Source organism: Urocitellus parryii, chromosome 3 (assembly GCF_045843805.1).
Source record: "Urocitellus parryii isolate mUroPar1 chromosome 3, mUroPar1.hap1, whole genome shotgun sequence".
Taxonomy (NCBI): Eukaryota; Metazoa; Chordata; class Mammalia; order Rodentia; family Sciuridae; genus Urocitellus; species Urocitellus parryii.
This window is the reverse complement of record NC_135533.1, coordinates 197,680,538-197,704,841: the sequence shown is the minus strand read 5'-3', so window position 1 is coordinate 197,704,841 and position 24,304 is coordinate 197,680,538. Positions and strand designations below refer to the sequence as shown.

The window sequence follows — 24,304 nt, the reverse complement described above, 5'->3', positions numbered from 1 at the left end:
TTGTAACGACTACCCTTATTTCTGGGCATTGAAGATTTTATTTCTTAAACCTCAAATAAATGGATTCCTGTGGTGTCTCTTGTGTTGTACTTCTTTTTATTATCATTCTTTTGAGATTTATCTGTTATTGCAAGTACTTTAGTCACTTTATTTACTAAAAGTATACATTTTGAGTGTGTGTGTGTGTGTGTGTGTGTGTGTGTGTGTGTGTATGCACGTGCTTGGGATTGAATCCAGGTGTGCTAACCACTGAGCTATATCTCCAGCCCTTTTTATATTTTATTTTGAGGCAGGGTCTCCCTAAGTTGGAGATTCACTAAGTTGCTGAGGCTGGCTTTGAATTCATGATACTCCTGCCTCAATCTCCTGAGCAACTGGAATTACAAATTACAAGTATGTTCCACTGTGTCCAGCTTGAGTTTTTAAATAGAAATAAAGCATACATGCAAAAAAGTATACAATCATAATTGTTCAAAATTTCCTGAAGATGTGCTTAGCATCCAGCCAGCCACAGAACATGAGCATTATTCTACAGACCGTTCATACCTCTTTTCAGACCCTCTACTCCCCAAGCATGATGACGGTCCTGGCTTCTTACATTACAGATATTGTCTTGCTGGTTTTGAGCTTATGTGAACAGATAATTTTGGGTTGTTCTGTAAAGTAGAGCTGAGAGTTTGGGTCATGAATTGGATATGAGGTATGAAAGAGAAGTCAAAGATTATTCTATAGTTTTGGGCCAGGTGACTGAATTGATGGTGATGTCATTTCCTAAGAGGGGAAAGTCTAGGTATGAGGGTTCATTGGGCACTTACCATTTTGAGGTGCCCATTTTATGTAAAGACAAATGGATATGTAAAGACATTGAGTGTTCGAGTCTGCATTTAGGGGGAAGTTCAGGGTGGAGTTGAATATTTGAGTGTCATCAGCTGGTAGGTGTTAGGTAAACCTGAGAAGATGGGTGAGCACCAAGGACCTTCACTGCAACACATAGCATAAGCAGAAGTAGCAAAGTAGTATGAAAGGGAGCATCCAGTGAAAGGAGAGCTGGAAAACAATGGGATGATGTGCTGGGACTGACTTGGTCATTGCCCATTCTGGCATGCTTTTCTGTTCTTCAGACTTGGGGAAGCTACAAACAGCAATTCTCCAATTTATAAAATTCTTGACGAAATTATCCACTTTAGATGTACTAGAGGAGACTTGGTTTCCAAACTGAAGTGATGAGAGAGGCCTCAAGGGACCAATTTGTCAGTTCAGGTTGGGCTGAGACTGGTGGTGCTGGATGTCCGTCTTAGTGGTGGCAGAGGTAACACATTAGCTGACAGCTGTTTCTGGTTGTGGCTTAGTTTTATGGTGTGATTTTTGGGAATCTTTTCTGGAAGTTCAGCTTAGAAGATTTCAATGAACCTCAATTGTTCATTGAAACTCAATTGTTTGAGTTTCCAATGCCCCTGAGGGGTTTCTTTTGTTGCCAGAGTGAATTCAGTTTTCTGAAGCTGAAAACTTTGGCCAAATATGTGCTGTCATGAAATCACGAAGAAAGTGATGCAGTTGTGTGAAATGCAGTTGATAAGGTGAGGACTGAGGATTTGACAACAGAGGCCACTGATGACCTTAAAGACGGTGGTTTTGGTGAATTGCTGTGGATAAAAGCCAGAACTGGTTTAAGAGGAAGCCGGAGGAGGTGGAGGCCACTCTTGAGTTTTGATGAAGCAAGGAGCAGAGAAATAGGGTGACAGCTGGATGGCAATATGGGGCATTAGGAGTTACATGTGACTCCTGATGAAAGACCTCAAATCCCAGGGCTTGAAGCAGATGGCCTGTTTTCTTAGGTGAAGGAAGTCTTAGATTTATAACCTGGTTTCACCAAATGCCTCTTAGCTGTTGTTTGTCTCTGCTGTCTTTATTGCTTGACTCTGTGCTTAAGGCCACTTCTCAGTTGCTGGGTGACAATACCTTTTAGCCATCATGCCAGTTTTCCTGGGTAGGAAGAGGGTGCTTAGGTGTTCCTTGGTGTCTTGAATAAAACCCCTTTAAAGTTGCCTAGGAAACTTCAGCCAGTGACTTGACTACCATCTTGGTGCCTTTCCTCTGCCCCGTCACCTGTACAGAAAGTGAGGAAGTGTTTTTTCTGGCCAGGCATGAGGCTGTCTTTGGCAATATAGGAACTCTGTATTAAGCATATAGGTGAAAGGGGTATTAGGTAAGCCACTGGAACCTCTCCACAGAGATAATTGCAGGGAATGAGCCAGTATGAAGGGAAAATGAATGTAGGGTAAGGAGGAGATGGCTGTCAAAGTCAAGTTTGCATGGGATCTTGTATACCCGAGGAAACAGTGGCTTTTGAAAGGATGGTGGACAGTTGAGAGGAGAATGGGATAGAGATAAGGATGCTGCTTGATAGCCTGGTGTCAGGAGCAAGAGAAAGTCCTGAGGGATTTTGCTGTCTCTGAAAGTAGCAGTCATCAATTAAGAGGTGGGAGGAGGGGAAGGCAGTGTTAGAGGAAAGAGGAGGTGAGAATAGCCTCTTGTAGGTCAGGTAATTGGGGGCCTTTTGAGATTGTGACCTGGTTGTTTGTGTTTCCTTCAGCTGCTTGAGTACATGCAGGATTGTAGAAGGCTGAATTTAACTGGAATTGGGATCTAGGACAAGGGAAAGGGAAGTGAGTGTGCTCACAGGCATGTGTGGTAGATTTTGGAGGTCATGATTATTAGGAAAAACTCTCTCAAATATAATGGGGGCCACAAATCTAATTGTATGTTTCCTAGTAGCCACATTGAAAAAGAAAAAAGGGACTGGGGGTGTAGTTTGGTAGAGCACCTGCCTTATATGTGCAAGGTTCAGGTTTGAGATTTGATCTCAGGCAACACAAACACAAGGGTGAAATTAACTTAAATGTATTATAACCCAATAAATACAGTACCTTATTTCAACACGTAATTTTTAATCAAAACTTGGTCATTTCCATTCATTCAGGTATTAAGTTTTCAGAATCTGGTGTATATTTGACACTTAGAACACATCTGTTCATATTGGCTGCTTTGTAATTGCCCTGTATGGCAAGCAGCTCCTATATTGTATAGTACGGGTCTGCAGAGTAACTATGGGTGGTTGAGGTGGGGGTAGGTGGCAAGGTTGCCAGAGATGAGGCCCTGTAATGAACACTGGAAGAGTAAGTAGGTACTGGGTGGAAGTCGAATGCTGGGGAGTGTCAGAGTGTGCTGAGAACTGAATTCTGATGGTGAATCTGTGGGAATTTCATCTTTTTCCATCGGGACCTCTGTGTTCCTGTGCCTGAATCAGTGGGCATCCTTAAACATGCTTGCCACATGGCCTTCACCATTCTTTAGTGGTCTTTTTAGTTTTATGGTTTCTTAGTCCTTAAATTCTTTCTTGATCACTGATTATTGTTTTTCTCATCTGTTTTCTAAATCATTTTCCTCTAATTGTGTTACACTATGAGCTTATCTAGTTCTGAGAGTGTACCACATATTCCATTTTTAAAAAAACTCTATTTCTAAATAAAGTGACAATAGGATTTGTGATCCATTTTTAAAAAAAGAATCTGAGACACTTTTGTACTTGTCAGCCATTCTAGGTATTTTCAAAGACTTCTTAAAATTGTATAAATTTAAAATATACAACATGTTTTCACTTACATCTACATAGTGAAATGATTACTACAGGTAAGCAATTTAACATAACTGTCATTTTATATAGTGAAGGTGTGTGTGTGTGTGTGTGTGTGTGTGTGTGTGTGTGTGTATCTCTGTAGAGCACCTATGATCTAGTCTCTTGGATAATTTTCAATAAAACTACAGTATTAGCTACAGTCCACATGCTGTATTTTTGGGTCTTTAGACTTATTCATCTTGCATAACTGGAATTTTGTACTTTTTGACCTTCATCTCCCCATTTCTCTCTCCCTCCCACTTCTGGTTAGCCTCTGTTCTATTTTGTATTTACATAATCCACTTTTTTGGTAGATTATTTTCAATCCCCGGGGATTGAATCCAGGGATGCTTAACCACTAAGCTACATCTCCAGCTCTTTTCATTTTCTATTTTGAGATAGGGCCTTGCTAAGTTGCTGAGGCCGACTTTGAATTTGTGATCTTCCCTCCTCCAGAATGACTGGGCATGTGCGACTATACCTGGTTTATAATCCACTTTTTAAAAAGATTTAATTCTAAGTCTTGATGATTGACTTCTAATGCACATAGCTTTGTGATTTTAGTTTTCATATTTAATGGAATTTTAAAGCAAAGCCCCTGAAGCAATTTAGTATTTTTAAATTGACAGACTTTTGCATTTTTATTTGTTTTTAGTGCACAAGTATTAAGGTCAAATAAAAATATACAGTTTTAAGATCACTGTGTTCATTGTGATTTCTTTTAATAATCTGGATAAATTGATACTCGGACTCATTAAGAATATTTTTGAAAAAGATTGTAAAATCCTGAGTTCTTTTAAATGTTATAAAAGTAATGCATACTCATAATAGAAAATCTGGACAACATAGAAAAATGGATAGAAAAAAAAGGTGCACTGAAGACAATCGCTGTTAGTTTTGGTTTGTCTTTGTTTTTTTCTTTGAGATGGGGTATTATGATGTTGCCCAAGCTGACCTTGAACTTGAGACCTTCTTACCTCAGCCTCCCAAGTGGCTGGGATTACAGGCAAGCACCACCACAATGTGTGATGGCTTTATTTATTTTTTAGTATCCCATCATATCTATTCTCTGTGTATATAAGGTGTAACAGTTATTAACTAAGCTTTGTGTTCTGAGCACCTTTAAGGTAGGTGAGGCTAAGCTATGATGTTCAATAGTTTAGATCTATTAAATGCATTTTCTACTTACAGTATCTTCAATTTAGGATGGATTTATTGGACTACAACCTCATAAGTCAAGGAGCATCTATATTTCTACTAACAGCTGCGTGTACATCTTCTAGTTATTAACCGTAAATCTTGTACAATCTGTATTTACACAGATGCATATCTTTTTTGTTGTTGCGGTGCTGGGGTTTGAACCCATGGCCTTGTACATGCAAGGCAAGTACTCTATCAACTGAGCTATATCCTCAGCCCCCAGATGCATGTTTTTTAAGCATTTTTCCATGTGACTGGCCTTCCTAACCATTATTTCTAATGTCTGTAAGTAAATTCCACCACTTTTCTAATATATTTTTAGTTGTAAATAAATACACAGTATCTTTGGTTTTTAATGTGGTACTGAGGATCCAACCCAGTGCCTCACACATGTGAGGCAGGTGCTTTACCACTGAGCTACAACCCCAGTCCATTTTCCACTATTTTCTTATCCATGTCCCAATTACATAGTTAGGTGCCTCTCATATCTAAGAGTTTAAGAACTTCTTAAAGTGAATGCTGTATGTTTTTATAGGTCCGTCTCACCCATGAAATTAAACACAAGAATATTGTAACTTTTCACGAATGGTATGAAACCAGCAATCATCTCTGGATGGTGGTGGAACTCTGCACAGGTAAGGCTGTAAGGCATGCTCTGAACAAAGATTCATAAAGCCTATTTTAAATGGTTTTTTTTCCCCCTCTCCCTCCCATTTGCCTGGAGCTCCCAGTGGCTGTGAGGCTGCTTGCCGCACCAGGGGCCACGGGAGCCTCCTTTGACACACACAGCTCCACCAGACCACAGTTGGGGCATAGCAGTCTTGCCTTGCTCCTCTAGCCCCGCTCACCATTTTTGTGCTTTGGCTTTGTCCTCACTTCCTTCAATGTACGTGCCTCCCATTTTTTTTTTTTTTTTTTTTTTTTGGTTATCATTTGTTGTTTGTTTCATCTGGTTCCTGGTTTTCTTTTACGACACAGTCAGCTGTGTGTGGATCTGTAGGGATTGGGGCACCCATCAGTTATGTTTTGTTTGCCTTTTTCTTTTTTTTTTTTGTCAAACCCGAGAGAAAACGTCCCATAAGGAGCTAGAAGTTTCTAGTTCACAGCCTTTGGAATCTTCCTGGCCTTTGACTCCTCATGGCCTGTGAGATCCTAATCCGTTTTCTCCCAGGAGGTCTCTGGGGGGCTGAGCTGCTGCAGGGGCACAGGTGGGTGGGGAGGGTCGGGGGATCATCCCAGGACATCATTGTGCATGCTTTTTGGTGCAGCCTCTTTTTTTTTTTTTTTCTCTTTTTCTTTTTTTTCCCCTAATGCTTGAGTTATGAATGAGGATGACCTCTACAATCATGATGTCTCATGACTACTTGTTCCTTCACCAGCTTTCTGATGCATGGTCTTAATACCTGTGAGTTTACTTTGCTCCAGACCACAATCTTCAGTCGCCTCAACAACCACCTATTAGAACATTAAAAGGAAATAAATTGAGGATCCCTTGTTGCTCTCTCGACTTCACTTGAAATCAGACATCCTAGAAATGGCAAGAAAGGAGCCAGGGGGAGGTGTCAAGGAGGGAGCAGTGATGCCACTTGCACCACTGTGTGTCAGACACTGTCCTGGAGCTGGGGCACCCCAGAGGGCCCTGAACTCTGGAACTCTTGCCAGGTTGCTGTTGAGGCTGCTGAGATGGCCACCTCCCACCATGTCAATCACAGGTGGACAGTAGTGGAGCCAGCTTCCCGCGCCCCTTTTTGTGTGAGCAGAAAAGGGAGCAGCACAAGCCTTGCCTAACTGCCAGGTGCCAAGTGCCTCTCCCCGCCCGCTCCATCCCCTCCCCTGGGCCGAGTTTTGGCACCTGTTTGCCCATGTAAAGCAACAAAAGAAGAAAGCAGATCCTGACCTCTGTGCAGGAAAACCAAATTTACCCCCAAGACCCATTAGCACCTCCCCCTGGAACTGGATCCACTACTGGCCCAGGAATATAATGAGGAACCCTGTCTGGATTGGGCCGGAAGCTGGGATCTGATGTTCTGCAGACCAGTGCTCAAAAATGTGGTCGTTTTTTAGGGACCACCTTCCTCACCCAGATCCAGTTAACAAGGTAGCTCATCACTTCTTGCATCTGCTCAGGGCTGTGCTGGAGTTTGTTTTTACTGTGGTATACTTGGATGCAAGGAATATGTTTTGTTCCCCGATTTAGCGCACCAACCTGGGAAGTGCATGTCACAGACCAACTCCACCTTCACCTTCACCACCTGTCGCATCCTGCATCCTTCAGACGAGCTCACGCGGGTCACACCAAGGTAAGGGTCCCTGGCCCCTGGTGGGCAGAGGTGGGGTGAACCCAGGCACTCCCTTTCCTGCAAGGCTTCCTATGGAGCAAAGTGAGGTCAAGGAGCTCATTCAAAAGCCAACTCTAGCCAGCTTGAGCACTTTAGGAGCATTTATAATAAGTCACCTGTGCTGAGTCAGATCTTTGCTTTTGAATTGAAGCTCCTGTTGATTCAGATGCAGCGCACATGCAGAAACCTCAACCCACCTTTCATTGCCCTTTTCTTGGCCCTGGAATTACTCTCAGGCCCTTCCCGAACAGGCGAAAAATTGAAATCCAACAGACCTACAGCCAAATCTGCTGGATGTTTGCCCCAGAGCTTGCCAGTAGAGCATGGCGTTCTTTCATGGTGGAGTTATGGAGCTCTTGTACCTCTGGAACAGGCCCCAGGAACCATGCACCACAGCCAGACTATAATGACACAAATGATAAAACTCCAAGACCAAGCCAGAGCCCAGCATGGTCAATTCCTTCTAGTGCAGCATCTGGAAAGAGGCCTTGTATGTCGTGGGTTGGTCTGTTTGGCTTGATCAGCTGCACAACTTCCCTCCACACCTTCCAGTGAAAGGGAAAGTGGTCTCCCCAACATAACAGAATGCCCCCCTCAGCCGTTCCCTCTGTGGTGCAGTCAAGCAAGATTCTGAGGTTTATGGAAGGTAAGGCTGAAAGGGAGGGAGGTGAGAAGGGCCAGCTTAGAGGGAGCAGCCATCCCCAGGAGCACCTTCAACTATGAATAATTCTCCGCAGGTCATGTGAGGAGGACCACGAAGCAGCCCTGTGTCCCGCTGAGCTGAGAGGAGATGTAGGGCAGAGAGTCTGAGCCCACGGGCGAGGCAGGGGGTGAGCACACGGCCAGTAGTGCCTGCCCTGGCAGGTCACATGGAAAGAGCTGTGTGTGCACGCGTGGCCGCCACTAACCCGGGGACTGAGGCTTGGATGTGTCTCTGTGGTTGTGCCTGGCTAACAGAGCCTTGACTGTCCACACCCCTAACCCTCTAAACTGCCCCAGCAAGTCGAGTGCCAGCGCTAATACAGGCCTAACCCGAAGGTCTCATCATCCTGTGGATCTCTAAATTTTAGTTCTGTCTTCTCTGTCTCTCCTCTGGCCCAGAAGAACCTGGTTTTCCCATCCTGTGGCTCTGTGTTTGGAAAAAGCCACAGAACTCAGCTCCCCAATGAAGGCTGGTGCAGGGCAACTAGATGCCCTTTCTAACTACAGCCTCACAATGCAGACTGCACCCAAGTGGATCTTCATCTGGAAGACCACCCAGCTGTGTCCCGGACCAGGAAAACCATAGGAAGTCAGGAGTATGGAAGGGCTTTCTTACCAGAGTTGGAAAGAAAGGTAGCCAGAAACACAATGAAATTTCCCTGAGGATGTTCACACAAGGTTTTAAGTCTAGAATTTTTTTTTTTTACCCTGTCTTAAGGATACATCAACATTTGTAAAATTCTCCCTGTGCCTTTACAAAATCCACATTTTCAACCACAGGAATATGCTGTGGTTTCTAATCTCACATTTCTCAGAGTACTCCTGATCGCCCGCTTACTCCCACCTTAGCTTGTGGGAGATGGCCCTGTTCTGTGGTCACTGCCCTTGATGATTGGCCAGTGGGGAGGTCACCTGAGTGTGGAGCCACATGGTGTTTCCAGCCTGTATTTCCGGTTGAACAGTTTCCCAGGAAGGGCCCCTTTGGTCACTCCAGGGACCTGCTCCAGAAGGGGTCCCTACCTTCCCTTTATGTGGTTGGTGCTCTGCCCATGGTATTTGGGCCTCCCCTGGCCAGGCTGGGGACACTCACCTGACCTACCCCTGCCAAATCGGAGGGCAGGTCCCAGGAGACCTTTGGAAGGAGGTACTCCTTTGCCCTTGGCTGCTCATTCAGAAGCAGGGCAGGGCTAGTGCCTATTTGCCCCCCCGCCCCATCCCTGGAGCAGCTGTTAAAAATCAGTCTTCCTTGTTTTCATAAGCAGACCCAGAAGCCTTTCCCCCTGCTTCCCCTCCTGTAGACATCTTTGTCTGCTGGGCCCCAAGGGTCCTCAGCATGACACTGAGTGAAGGAAGGATCCTTCAGCTTTCATTTAGTCACTCCGAAGCCTTAAGCTGGGAAACTCTGTAAATGAAGGTCCCATAATACAGGGCATGGCTTCCTTCCACTGACCCCATAACTCCGCTCATCAAAATGGGTTTGGACAGCATGTGAAGGTGGTGAGGGGCAACAAGGTGCAGAGGAGAGGGCTCTGTCCTCGTGGTCAGGAGGCTGAGGTGCTCACCACCTGGCCTTGGCCCACCCCTGGGGCCATTTTTGCCATTTCTAAAATAAGTCATTGTATCCCATGGTTCTGGTTAGTGTCTTGCCTGAGGGAGAAGTAGGGATTAGGAGGGAACACTGGAATTTGAGTGGATTGGGTGGGGGAGGAAGGCCTCTTTGCCAATGAACTTCTTTCCCCATCTGAGAGCATTGGTGTCACTCAGACTTTCAATCTGGGTTATCCACTTAATACCCAGGTGTGACTAGGAAGCCATGTAAACTTGGAGCTGTTTCTTGGTCTGCAAAGGGAACAGTTATACCATCCAGCAGAGGAGAGCAAAGAGAATCACATGCATCTTCCATCCACTCAGAGCAGGGCCCTACTTAAGGGATTCCCAAGCCTCCATGGGTGAGGGGAAGAAACAGATGTGGACAGAGGTGTCTGGGGCTCCCATTGCACGGAGTCCTCCTATTATGTCCCAGGTCCAACCCTATGGAATGACCACTGACCCTTCCCCTGGTGCTCACGGGCATTTCTGGTGGGTAACCTGTCATCTTTTGCTTTCAGCCTTAACTCGGCCCCGACTCCAGCTTGTGGCAGCACTAGCCACTTGAAGTCCACACCAGTGGCCACTCCGTGCACCCCACGGAGACCGAGCCTGGCCGAGTCCTTCACTAACATCCGGGAATCTACGATCACCATGAGCACATCCCTGGGGCTGGTGTGGCTGCTCAAGGAGCGGGGCATTTCTGCGGCTGTGTATGACCCACAGAGCTGGGACAGGGCCGCCCGGGGCTCCCTCCTGCACTCCTACACTCCCAAGATGGCCGTGATCCCCTCTACCCCTCCGAACTCGCCTATGCAGACGCCCACGTCCTCCCTGCCTTCCTTTGAGTTCAAGTGCACGAGCCCTCCCTAGGACAACTTCCTGGCTTCCAAGCCAGCCAGCTCCATCCTGAGGGAGGTGAGAGAAAAGAAGAACGTCAGGAGCAGCGAGAGCCAGACGGACGTGTCCGTCTCCAACCTCAACCTCGTGGACAAAGTCAGGAGGTTTGGGGTGGCCAAAGTGGTGAACTCAGGGCGAGCCCATGTCCCCACCTTGACTGAAGATCAGGGACCTTTCCTCTGGGGCCCCCAGGGCCAGCACAAGCCCTTGTTCCTGGAGGCCTGGTACCCGAGGGCCTGCCTCTCGGATGTCCCACCGTCACCAGTGCCATCGGTGGACTGCAGCTCAACAGTGGCATCCGACGGAATCGCAGCTTCCCCACCATGGTGGGATCCAGCATGCAGATGAAAGCCCCTGTGACTCTCACCTCGGGCATCTTGATGGGTGCTAAGCTCCCCAAACAAACTAGCTTGCGGTGAGGTTGGGGGGCCTGTGCCCCGGAGGAGATGGGCATTCTCCACCCTGTTCCCTGCCTCCCCTTCCCCCTGCAGCGCACTCTCCCCCTCTTCTCGTCCCTGTCCACCTCCTGAGCTAGACAAATCAACCTTGTGCCTAAGGGGGAAGAGTGGGACTTTGTCAAGTGTGTACATAGGACTTGGAGACCTTGTGTCTGCCCCGCCCTTTCTTCCAGTCCCACAGGAAGTGCCCCCGCGCTGTCCTCTGGTGAGGACTTCACCTGTGGAGTCTGGGAATGGTGGTGACCTTTCTTCTTTCCTTTTGAGAAGCACTGAAACTCCCAAGTGTGTTCTTATCCCATGGATAGGAACCAGTGAATCCCATGTCTGACAGCTCCCCACCGCACCCCAGGGGCTGTCAAGCGGCCCAGGTCATACTGCATCTGGCGCCCCGGGGTGTCCTTGGATGCCTCGCCCACCCTAAGAGCCTAAGGGGCCTCCATCCTGGCCACAGGCACCTCGCGTAGCTTTTCACAATCACAGATTTTCTTTCTTTTACGGGTTGCCCAGCTTCTTCAAGACCGTCACTACTCTGCCTCAGTGGACAGTTGTTTCCCTTTTCTAGGTGTGATCTTTTCTTTTCATGCCTACAACTTGAAGTCATCCTGTGTTTTGTAATCAGCTGTCAGGCCACACGGCTCACCCGGAAGAGAATGTATTCACACTCCCACACCTTTGTTCAGCAGTCCCTCTGTGTTCTGTGTGACGTTTTGTTTTATTTTTTCCTTTTATTTTTATACATACACGCAGGGAAGCCATGGTACCGGCAGTGTCTGTTGTCTGTTTGGTTCCATGACACCAAAATGCAAATTTCAAACACACCGAGTTGCTAATGAGAGAGCAGCTTATTCCTGGGACCCAGTGTCACAAGCAGGTTAATTGAATGCCAGACCCAAGACAACTCTAACAGCAGGACTGAGGAAAGGGGATAGGAAAAAGACTTCTTCAAGAAATTTGCCAACCGTAAAGGGAAAGGAGAAGAAACCCAGCTAAACCGTACCCACCTGGTCAGGGCAGGAATCGGGCATCGGCCTTCTGCTGGCTCAAGCTCTTGCTCTGAAATGGGCAACCCACTCTTACTCATGGGGTCGCCACTCAGTGCCCACACATTTACCCTCTTGTTTCACAACAGGATGGTCACAGTGAGATAGTTTCTTCCCCCCAAAGCCCTTAGTCTCCTTGTGCCTCCTTTTGTGCTTAGGGAGAGATTAGAGGTGCTTATGAAAAGAACCACCAGCCCACAAGAGAGCCTGGTCTTGTTGCTGTAGCCGATTAAGTTGTGAACTTTTATTTATTACCCGTGTGTGCTGTATTTTAAGCACATACCCTTCCAGCTCCAGTCGTGTGTCTGTGGCATTGCAGTCCAAGCAGATAACTCATTTATTCTCATCTGGGAACACTGCCCACCAAGGTGTTCCATGACCACCCGGATATTTGTGGAAGGATAATATCCTCTATACACGAAATTGTCATTCTGTGCCCTCCCTCCCAGCTAAAGATGTGAGCTTCAGTTGAGTGAGTTTAACTTTATGTCCACCAAGGATTCTTTGAGGAAGTCCCTGAAGAGCCAGCTTCGGTCCCATGATTTCAAAACCATTTGTCCTCTGACTGTGAGAGCGCTGGTTATGTTCTCAATTTCCTCTCCCCCTAGTGTGTCCGTACTCTCTGCAAGTAGCTTACACCTTTTTATTTGAATGTATTTTAAAGCAGTAGGTTGAATAACAAAGGAATATGAAAAACCATGGACTGATCGGACCACTTTATGTATTCAGAGAGGACCCACCCATCAGGAACACCAGTGTAAAAATGGGCAATTCAGAGGTTGCAGTATTTAGTATAGTAAATAAATTAAATGATCAACATTATGCAACCACTACCAAATAGTGAGTTGTAATGCATCAAAAAAATCAGTAAAATTTTATTCGCTAACGAGTATCAATAAAATAAATTCAAATGATGGAAACCACCCTAGTTTCCTGACTAGTGTCTTCTCATCTTATCATCCAGGAGATGGGTTTCTCAGACTTGAGGGTGTTCATCTCTTTTGGGGAAAGTAAATGAAAGGCATACACCGCCCGTGCTGCGATCGCCTCCCTTTCTTCCTACAGGAGACCATATCTGATGGTGAGACACTTTCCCAGTCAAAATCTGATTCCCTTCTCAGGGCTACACCCTGTTCCTCTGTGCAGTACAGATGGTCATGGAGTCAGTTCTAATCTTTGGCTATCACAGCACTGGAGTGGAAAAAGCTTGCATCTATGTGATTTCCCACAGATGTGAGCACATCTGTGAAACCAGTTCCCAGACAAACATTACCAACTGCTTTCTGGGGAGTCGTGTTAAGAGACTTAAGAACCAAGAACAGTGGAGGCCCACCCGAGGGGCAGTTGAGAGAAGAAGGAAAGGATCGGATGCAACTTATTCTGCCACCTTGGTAGGTGAAGGCTGTGAAACCCTGCCATCACTAGTGGGACATGGCACATAGATTAAAAACCAGGTACCACCATTCAGTATTGGTGCGACCTCAGGCAAACCACTTGTCCTCCTTGGGCCCTCCCTTTTGAATCTGTGAAATGGGGATAGTAATCCACCTTGGGGTTCATCAGTTGAGAAAGTATTTTTTGAGCATTTACCACGTACCAGATGTTTTAGGTACTAGAGGGACAGTGATGAACAAGAGGAGTCCTGCTGTCATGGAGTATGCAATCTACCAAATGGAGAAGGACAACACCCCACAGAATAAGAAGGGCTATGCAGAGAATTACAGCAGAGGGGTGTGAGGGAGGGGCAGTCACTTCTGATTGGGCAGTCAGGGAAAGCCTCTCCAGGGAGGGGCATTGAATCAGCCATGTGAGATCTGGCCTGGGTGTGTTTGGGCAGAGAGAGGAGCTGGTGCAAAGACCCATGAATAGAAAAGTGAGGATCACAGAAAGAAGGCCCATGTGGTCATTTGCTGGTAGGATAATGGAATGCTGTGGGGTCAAAGAAACCATGATACTCACCAAAGAGTCCATCTGATCACCATATTTCCCAGCCACTGCCATTGAGCAGGCCAGTGGGCTGTGAGCAGCAGGAATCCCAGGCACGGTTCTGCATGCTCCTCTCTTCCTGTGGGTTAAAGCTCAAAGCCATACACTGGAATGGTGGAGTCTCCATCATCCAGCATCTCCAAGTACGTAAACGAGTATTCCCCTTGAACCTGTGTTAGACCTGTCATGTGAAAGAGAACTAAGCGTTTGTGTCAAACCAGTAATATTTTTGGAGGGTGTCCCAGAATCCCCAGGGGAGGGAACAGGGAGCTGTTTTAAAAAGCTCTCCAGGTGATTCTAGGGCACACTGAAGTCTGAGAAGTGCTGTGTAGGGTGGGAGTTCTATGTAGGAGGGCTGGTTCCCTGCCCAGGCTGTCCTTGAGAAGGCCACACAACTTCATTCTAACTTGCTTGAAGGGTAGAGAATGAATGGGTGGCTTATCTGCTCAGCAGGGGCAGGCAAGGCTTTGAGGCCTGGTGACCTGGTGTTGTTCTTCCCACTTTACCAAGTGGGAATTTAGAAAGACCTAGCATGTTCAGCTATAATTCTCATAGCTATTTCAGACAGGAATTTATACTAAAACCATTGTGTGAGAATTTGTTAGGGAGCAGGAGAGCCATATCTTCCTACAGAATGTTTGTTAATTTACAAAAGGCGGGGGCTAGCATCTTTGCAGTGGAGAGAATTGTGACACCCCACTTTAAGTTCATCATGAAATGTAAGGTTCATTACCCCAAAATGGGACAAAGTGATACTAGTGTCCCCTGATGTGTGACATATTGGAAGGCACACACATTATTTCTGTGCTGTTCCTGCCACAAATGGAAAACCTGAATCATGAAGGTGATACAATATTGTGTTTTTTAAAACGGCAATGACATGAAAGAAAGGTTGAAACGTTCTGGATTAAAGGAGGATAAAGAGACAACTAACACAACTCAGATCTGAATTGGATACTGAGCTGGAAAAGATGCTTTAAAAAGATAATGTTGGGACAGTCCGAGAAATTTGAATATAGAGCATATATTTTAAAATATTACATCAATATGAAATTTCAATAATTTATACTGTGGATATATGAGAGCCTGGCCTGTTTCCTAGGAGATGTGTGCTAATTAATTAAGATAAAGGCACTTCATGTCCACAAGTCACTTTCAAGTGTTTTTGGAAAAAAGCAAAAAAAAAAAAAAAAAAAAAAAAAGTTTTTCAAAAAGAAGATGCAAAAAAAATAAATGTTAGAGGCACCCTAATAGAGGTTTCACAGTCTACAAAGTGCATTCTTCTGTCGTGTGGGTGTGGCAGGAGGATGTCTGAGGTGGTTCTGTTTCTTTCCTGTTCTCTGCTGAATTTCTTTGTGTGGGTCCCAAGCAACCCTCCTGCCCAGAGAGTTCAATCAGGGGACGCTGTGGCTCCAGGGGGGAATTGTCAAAGAGACTGTTGCCAGGACCCAAAAATAAAGATGTCAAATTCTTGGTTTCTGGTTATGATGAAAGAAAAACCCAAGTGTATGTTTGGAGTAAGACGACCAAATAATCTGGAAGGGAAACTTGCTGAGCCAGTTCTTTTCTTTGCTTATTTGACCCTGCTAATCCCACTTGCCAATCACCTAGGACAAGAACTGGATAAATGTTCTTCAAGTAGACAAGGGAAGGAGGAGTTTGGAGAAGGATTCCACTTACATCAGATGTAAGAGCCCTTCACCTATCCCTGTCCATGAGCTGAGTCCCAGGTAATAGGAGAAGCCCCGGATGAGTCTGAGGATCCAAGGACAGATGAGCTAGTTTTGCAGGGAGCCTGGGAAAGTGAGGATGTTCTAGAACCCTTCCTGCATGGGTGACTCTCACCCATCACGGGGCAGCAACCACATTGGGCAATGAGAAAGTTAGAAATGGCAGCAGGTGGGCCTCAGCAGGGAAGTACCAGGAGATCTCAAAGTACCTGGCCCCAGATCCCTGTGGGAGTCACTTCCATACATTGCCTAGGAGCAGGTAGGCAGGCAGGTATGTCCCAGGGGGCCTTGCAAACAGTACAAAGGAAATAACACAGCCTCCCCCACAGCTCTACAAAGTGCCTCCACCCAGATATGATACCACCCGGGGAAAAGTTGGTGGAGAGGAAAAGTCTGTCTGAATTATCTGAACTGATTCCAAGGCTCATATTAGGGATTGAATTGAGGTGGTGTGTGTGTAGGCGGGGAGGGTGGTAATTTTTTTTTTTTTATTGTTGGTCGTTCAAAACATTACATAGTTCTTACTACATCATATTTCACAGTTTGTTACAAGTGGGTTATGAACTCCCAATTTTACCCCGCATACAGATTGCTGTATCACATCAACTTAGTCAATCTTTAAAAAACAAATACCAAATGACTCCTTTGATATAAGGGGAGTAAACAAGGACAAGGTAGGGACGAAGAGCTTGAGAAGAAGATTTACATTAAACAGGAATGAGAGGTGGGAGGGAAATCGCATCGAAATGGAAGGGTGGTAATTTTAAAATCATGGGAGAATATATTTCCTGTAGCCAGTAGAGGGCACTTGGAGACAGCAGAAAACTTGAAGGAATTGGCTCTAATGATGGAAGCACAAGATCAGGTATGTGGGGTTTGCTTTCCTAAGAAGAAGAGATCCAGGGCAGGAGCTGAACCTCCCAACCCCTCTACACCACCACCTGCCAGGAAACAGTTTGTCATGGGTGCACGGTGGGAGGAAATGCCAATGGAGGAGACTCAGCCCCTCACATTCAGGATCCTTTCTAGAGTGTCAGTGGGTTCTCGAGGCTGCAGTTGCCTGGGGGTAGGTGGGCAATGCCAGGCCGGCAAGGACTCCCTAGGTTGCAGGTCTTCCCACCCGATTCAGGGTTCTTCCCACTCTTCCCACTCAGTCATATCTCAGTTCCATGCTCCTCTGGGGATCCAGAGAGGGGCTCCCTGTACATGGGCAGTTGAACTGGTCATGGGGACATTTGAATGAGTCCCTCTGCTTTGGGGGCAGGAAGTTGGGAGGCCTGGTTGATGTCCTCCAGGTGAAGTGCAGGGAGGCATGTCTGGCCAAGAAGAACACTTACCCACTGGTGTGGATGGAAGAGAAGAAACATCACAGATTGAGAGGAAACCACTTGCACACCCTCCTGCCATACCCAGGATCAAAGGAAACCATCTTAAAAATAGTTTACAAAATGCTCTGTGTTATTAGGGTATTTCCCACCTTTTGAAATTAGCCCACCTAATTAATGCATCTTCCTTTTACACCCCCACCCCAAACATTTGCAAATAAATTACAGGCATTATGACCCTTTTCCTCCTTAACATTTAAATTTTTTTGTAGTTGTAGATGGATAGAATGCCTTTATTTTATTTATTTTTATGTGATGCTGAGGATGGAACCCAGTGCCTCATGCATGCTAGGGAGGCACTCTACCACGGAACTATAGCCCCAGGCCTCGCCTTAACATTTAGCCTGTATTTTCCAAGCCCCATAAAGCCCAGCACAGTGATTAAATCCAGGACTAAAATGTTTGTTGAATGGTATCTAGCATACACCATGCTAGGCTAATCTTGCTCTGAAGCCCCGAAGAACTTAAACCAGTGAGGGAAATCTGGACCTGTAGCTTAGATCAGCAACTTGGGGACCAGCAGCTCAGCAACACATAGCAGATGAGACAAATCCAGGAAAAGGAAGCAAGAGAGGAACCTGGGAAATGAAAGGCAAGGCAGAATCCATCAAGGTTTCCATGAGTTTCCAGGGAAGCCATTGGAAGAGGATATTTCTGAACTACAGCCAAAGGTTTAGGGACCTCTTCTTAGAAGAGAAAGAACAGAAAAGAGATGTGTTGTTCTTCCACACCCCAAAATATATAAGCCCACAGTCCTCCTCGGGGCCTCTATTACCTGTGACACTAAGGCCTTGAATAGCTGTAGCCATATCCAACCCCTGCCTCTCCTGGGTGCCTGACCCCCAACAGTGGTGTCTCCTGCCACCCTCAGGCCCCGGAAAAAGCAACTGTACTCTATTCTCAGCTGTTCTGGTGTTCTGCAGAAACTGGAACCGACCAGCCAAAGCAGGTAAAGTTGCAGGGCTCAGGAACCAGGTAAGTAGGCCCCTCAGCCCATCAGCTGTGGTCTAGCCCCTGGTCCCTGTCAGTGGCTGTGCTCTCAAGGATGGAATCCCCACCCACCATAATTGTCCCAGGGATGAAGAGGGAAGGCTCAGCCAGATGACAACAGCCAGCCAAGCCTCTGGGGCTTTACAGACATATATGATTGCCACTTCTCAACTCTCAGTGATAACTGGTTGGTCATATTTTGCATTTTTATCAATTCATCATGAGTCAATATTTTTATAAAATACCATAACACCAAATTATGAGAAAAAATAAAATGCAAAGCAAAGGAAACTAAAATATAATATCAAATTTTATTGGATTCAACAGACATTAAATTGCATTTTAAAATATAAGAACAAACATAGGGAAAACTAAAAGCTTTATGAAGACAGTACCCATTATTCATTGAAAATGTGCCTAGGGCATTTAGTATGGAGACTCGTTGTTAAATTCAACTTTCATAGTTCGGCAGCTATAACTAACCAAATAGTAAAAAGATAGGTAAGTGGTGATTTTCTGTACTAAACACTGAGACCCACTTTTGAATGAATACTGTTTTATCAGTATTAAGGTTTATAATATAATAAATGAGTATGATTCTTTTAATCTTTTTTCAGCTAGCTCATGTTGATAACTGTCCCATTAACAAGGGATAATGTATCAGCTTCTCAGCTATCTTTTACAAACACTCCTGATTGAAAAACCAGTCTAAAATGCTGTTGGGAAAGGAAGCTGATATATTTACAGTAATTTCTTGACAAAAAATTTCCAATGGGGTTTGTTTACCAGCCTGTAATTCAGGCCGAAGAATACACAAAGCAAATTTTTATGCCTCCAAGTTAGATGATAATGTTAAGCTTTAAATTTTGAAAGGCTTGAATAAAAAATAACTTCATGGTAAAAGAAATAAATTAGAAAAATAAATTTACACTTTCAGTTGTTCCGATTTTTAGGCATTTTTGGCTAAAGATTGCCAAACAAACCTTAAAGCATCACTTGTTGTAATGTGATCATTAGTTAGTGGTTCGTACCACCTGCAACCCAACCCAAGTGTTCCATGACACTTGAGTGGACCCACATGCTTGGTCATGTGCTTGGACTTCGTGACAATGTTAATTGTCCAAAATGCATCTGACCATTTACTCTCAATTTCCATTCTTATCTCATTGTGGACAGTTTGCAGACTGATGTGAGCCCGCAGACCATTCTTTATGTAGTGCTGGTGTGGGGACTTCTATGGTATAAAGCACCTTTTTGTTAAATTTAACGAATTTCTGTTTAAGTGATGAAGCTTTTAAACATAATTTGTTATTTTTGTTTCTAGAAAAATCCCCCTCATGGCACAGACAGTGGGGAGAAGTTGATGCCTTGGGATAGGCCCTTCTTCTCTTACTTAACCTCAAAACAAACATCATCAGTGAACATTTCCGCTTGATGATACAGCCACCCCTCATGCAAAGAAACATAAATGCATGGTTTCTTCAAACAGAAGTGCAGGATCTATAGGAGATGTCCAGGCCACATCTTGTCCTTCTTGACCCTGACTTGATGAACTAGAATCTGTGGGTGCATTGTAGTGTTAACTGTGGAATTGTTTAAGTAGGGGATGGAAGATTGAAAAAGTAAAAGGGAAAATTGATAAAGCAATAATACTGATAACCACGGGAATCAGAGCCCTCAATTCTGTAGGACTGGGGGAGCAAAGGAAATATGTGGCATTGTTTAGACAAAAAAATTTCAATCTAATGATTAAGTTACTGTCTCTTAGCTCTGAATTCACCATTATATACCCTGCTGAGGCTTCTGTGTCAGGTGCTGCAGATAGGGAGACCCCTGAGGGCAGGAGGAGAAGCAGGAGACCTGTTTCTTCCTGCCTGTGAGCTGTCTCCCTCAGCAGCGCTTCTCCACCCTGGCAACAGCATCGCTCTCCCTCATCCTAGACCTGCCTCAGCACAACACTCCTTCCGCCTGCTCAGGGAGGGAAGTGGAGACGCACCCTCCCCTCAGAGCTCTGGGTTCCCCTGCTCAGGACCCCCTCCTACGGCCTTCTCAGTTTATTTTATTCTAACCTGTTTCCTTTGCTCCCCAAGTCTTACAGAAGTGGGGGCTCTGATTCCTGTGGTTATCAGCACTGTGTTTTCCCAACGTTCCCTTTTGCTTTTTCAATCTTCCATCCCCTTCTTAAGCAAGTCCCCATATTCCCTCTGTTGAAAAAGAGACAGTCCTTCCTACTGGTTGATAATTGTGATGACATTCCTCCAGCACCTAGTTCAACTTTGTCCTCCATTGGTCGGAATTCTTTGTGAGAGTAATGAAAATTTTCATTTTAGCAAGATCCAAACCATATGTGGCCAGGCCTATTAGATGGGCTTTCCAGGGTCGAAAATTCAGAGAAGGAAGGAAACCGTGATGATAAACCATGGCTCTGAGGCCTGTTTAGAAACAAAGATCCTAGCACATTGCTATGATGATGCATATAAACTCTAGAGTAGAGGCGGTCATATCAATTGCGGGGCTAGCACAATCATCCAGGAGACGGATAGTTCGTGGCTCTGTTCCAGGTGGTGGTGGAGAAAGAGGTGAAGAGAGGGCAAATTCTAAATGCATTTTGAAGCCAATCTGACAAAGAGGTTTGCTGAGGATTAGATGGAAGTTGAGAGGAGTCAAAGATCGTCCCAGGGCTTTTGACCTAAGCAGCTGGAAGGATGGAGTTGCCATCAGTTGAGTTGGGGAAGGTATTAGGTGGATAAAGTTTCAGGAGAAATCCATGAGTTGAAGTATATGCACAGTTGACTTTGAAAGGTCACTAGGTGTTCAAGTGCAAATGATTCCAAATCTTTGCTCTTTGACTTGATTTATCACTTCCCACTAGAATGAGGAAGCCTGATGTCAGTCCCTTTCAGCTCTCATTTCAGCATCTCTGGTGCGCAGCACAGTTCCTGGACCACAATCATCTCAGAAAATAGCATTTGAGTGAATGGATGAAAAAAAAATTGTATACTACAGAGGTTCCATTTGAGGCCAAAGTTTGTCTTATTCAAGCTCCAACTCCACACTTGTTTTCCAGTCAGGAAGAGAATAACCATTTGGTTTTGTAATCTGCAGCTTCTGGTGTTCACTGGAAACCCATCTTACTAGCTCATCACTTGTAATTTGAAGTCCTTCTTCCCCAAAGTAGAGAGAAACCTCTCAGAGAGAGACACAGGAGCTTTCTGTCCTTCTTTTATAAGTGTGGCCCAGCCTGGATTCTGCTGGAGACTTATTCAGTCAGAAGACAGGGCTTTGACAACATCTCGGCTCTAGGAGGGGCCGAGGGACTGAGGTGGAGCAGGAGATGCCTCCTCCTGGCTTCTTTCTTTGTGTGTGGATGTGCTGTTTCTGTTGTGCCCCCATCTCCTAGGAAACCTGAAGAACATTCTAGAACAAGTTCTCTGGGAGCTTTCCTCTCTGCTCAAGTTCAAATCCAAGTCATTACAGACTGTCTGTTGGACACTTGTCAGGGGACCACAGCCAGGTGCCTCCTTTGCCTGGTGTCCAGCACAGAATAGGAGGAGCCCTTCTGGACACTCTGTACTTTCACCTTAATTCAGCCAGCTCGGCCTTCTGCACCAGTGTGACTCTATAATGAGCTGCCTATCCAGCACCTGACCTCTGGTGTCACCTTCTTCATGGAGGTTTTCTTAACTCCCCATTTGAGTTTATGTCCTGGGCAGTGCTAGGGGAATTGTGAGTTCTGGGTCATTCTGAAAGCAAATGACAGAATCTGTTACCTGTGGGTAGCACTGAGAGAGAGAGAAGCCCGGAAAACTTTCAGGATTCCTGACAACACTTGATAGACCAGCCTTTTGACTTTAATTACTTCAATGAAGGCATATATGTCACTTTCTTTCTAGCTTACACATGTTCAAAGTGGAATTTTTCAAAGTGATTAACCAAATAAACCCTAACAGAATGTCATTAAATTCTTCCAGGAGACTCTAGATGAATCTAGAAAAGACATTGAGCTGATCTTGCATCCCCACTCCCCTACCCCAGTCTCTGAAGGTGAGCCTGAGTTTGTAGAATGACCCATCTCAGTTGCCTCTAGAATGGGAAGCTTTCTACTCAGGGCCCTGGGAGCAAGGGTCTGTGGTCACCCTATGCCCCAGATAGTTACCCTTTACTCTTCCTGGATCTCCCAGATCCACATGCTGCAAAGCTCTGTGTGATAAGGGGACAGACCCTGAAAAAGATGAATTGACCCAGTGCTGTCATCCTTGTAACATTTCTGAGTCACCACCTTTGAAGGAAGGACATTCATCTTTGTGATTCACAATGTTCATCTGCAGAGACTCCAACACTCCCCACAAAAACACAAGGCAGGAAGGAGCCAAGGTTCTTGGTGGTGTCTCCCATCCCCTGGCTAATTTCTGACAGCTGTGGTCAAGAGACTTGAATTGGCCTGACTTTTCTTTTTCCTTTGTTGTCAACTTCCAAGGAGTCATAGGTAAAGTTGACAATGGTTTAGCATTTAGATTTATTTATGGTTTGTTTTTTTTTAAGCAATTAAGTTACCGGATTAAGTTTGTGCAAAAATGAAGATGCTTATCTATGTAGTATCTACACAGTCAACCAAGGGCAACTGGCTGTGTTAGCCATCCTACCCCTGTCCTAGTGGCCATCTGGCAGGCAGGTGTCCTTGAAGAACAGTATCTGAGTGACTTGTGCTGAAAGGGTAGACAGTGCCCTCCCCACAGCTTTACAGGTAGAAGGTGAATCCAGGAAGTTCAAGGACCACCACTGGGTGCATCTTTGAGAAGTTGAACAGAAGCTATCATGCTGACAAACAACTTCTCTTGGAGGTCCGAGGGAGAGAGGGAACTGGTGATGGGACTAAAGTCCCAACCATAAGCACTGGCTTACGTAAAAAGGAAGGGAGCAGCTCCTGGTGGAAAGGAGCCAGGAAACTAGTCATGAGGACTAAAAAGTCACCATAGGCAGTGACCGTTCTTCCTAGGCCCTCCTTACTGAAACCTGCAGCAAATCCACCCCAGCAATGTTATTTGAGGTGAGGCATGCACAGTTACAGTTGAAACTGTAGAAGGGTCAGGCTCAAGATATGTGAATTCAAAAAGGAATTATCTAGGTTGTTAAAATTAATTTAGGGATGGTCTCATTGTTTGAATGACCTAGAGTTCTTTTGAACTTGTTTTCCTGATAAGACTCATCTCTAAAAGCTCATCCGAGGGGGAAGGATGTACTCTGATTTGGCTCTTTTTTTCTCTGTTGGGAATGACAGAACCATTTTGATGTTTGGAATGTGGGAAGCATTTTACTCTGTACATAAATCATCCTCGAGGCTCCAGGTGGCTCTCTGTATACAACCAGTGAGTCACAGGCAGACAGATGAGCCTCGGTGGGAAGACTTGGGGCATCCTCTGTTTGGGGATTTGTATCCAGCTGGTCTGGTCTCTGCTTTGGTCCATCATCCACACTTAGCCACAGTCCTGGGATCCACCATTCTCTCCAGGAAAATTTCATAGGGAGAAATTTTGAAAACAAATTGATTAACCCTTTTTCTTAACAACTGGTGTGATGGGCAAACTGGGAAGACTTGTATTTTAGGCACTTTTGTCTAGAGCTTGCTGTCCCATGTCAGGGGTGAGGGGAGTTTTGAGCACTGAAAAAATTTTATTAATATATTTTAATGTGTTATTTGAAGCATCACTTGGTGATTTTTTAAAATCCAATGTCTTTAAAATGATCCATGTTATTGTATTGTAAATAATTTAGATGATTAAAATGGATTGTTTTAAACAATATTTAGATTATAGTTTTACTTTATTTCAGTCACATGTTTTTTGTTCTAATTCACATAGGAAATGCACTTGATTAGAAACAGTCCATATCTTGTCCTGACAGTGTTCTGTATTTTAGATTTTTATGTGTAGGGAAGAGCCTCTATGTGGCATACGATTCAGAGTTAAGTTCACACAGTTAAGTCAGTAGTTGGCTGGCCGGATGGACCATTCAGGTGAATTATCTTGGATGCCTAGATCCTTAAAGGTGAAGAAAGTGTGAGATTAAAGCTAGGCCCACAGAAGATGTTGCAGGTCAGTCTATTCAGCATTTATACACATGGAGCCCTTTTACCTGGGGAAATATCTGGAATCATGCAGTCCTTGGCATCTGATCTGGTAGTGAGTGACCCTGTGTGTGCTTATGTGTGATATGTTTTCAGAAGAAAAAACCTGCAAGCCAACTACCTACAGTTTGCCAGCGTAGAAGAGTTTGAATAATCGAGGATTAACTGAATTTAAAACTTACCAAAT

At 45.1% G+C, this 24,304-nt stretch overlaps 1 protein-coding gene and 1 long non-coding RNA gene across 2 annotated transcripts in view; one reads left to right on the top strand and one right to left on the bottom strand.

Annotated features, from left to right (window-relative positions):
- Window positions 1-920: 920 nt before the first annotated feature.
- Window positions 921-24,304, bottom strand: part of LOC144253676 (uncharacterized) — a 42,721-nt gene continuing 19,337 nt past the window's right edge. Inside the window, exons 5-6 of the mRNA XM_077796276.1 lie at window positions 13,862-14,069; window positions 921-6,331 (exon numbers count right to left, since the gene is read on the bottom strand). Of these exons, the coding sequence (XP_077652402.1) occupies window positions 13,975-14,069 (95 nt within the window). The 3' untranslated portion in view covers window positions 921-6,331; window positions 13,862-13,974. The remainder of the gene's footprint in view (window positions 6,332-13,861; window positions 14,070-24,304) is intronic.
- On the top strand, window positions 7,090-10,099 carry LOC144253678 (uncharacterized). The gene is made up of 3 exons (XR_013343364.1): window positions 7,090-7,176; window positions 7,953-8,045; window positions 10,026-10,099. It is a non-coding gene; the product is annotated as an uncharacterized LOC144253678 (long non-coding RNA).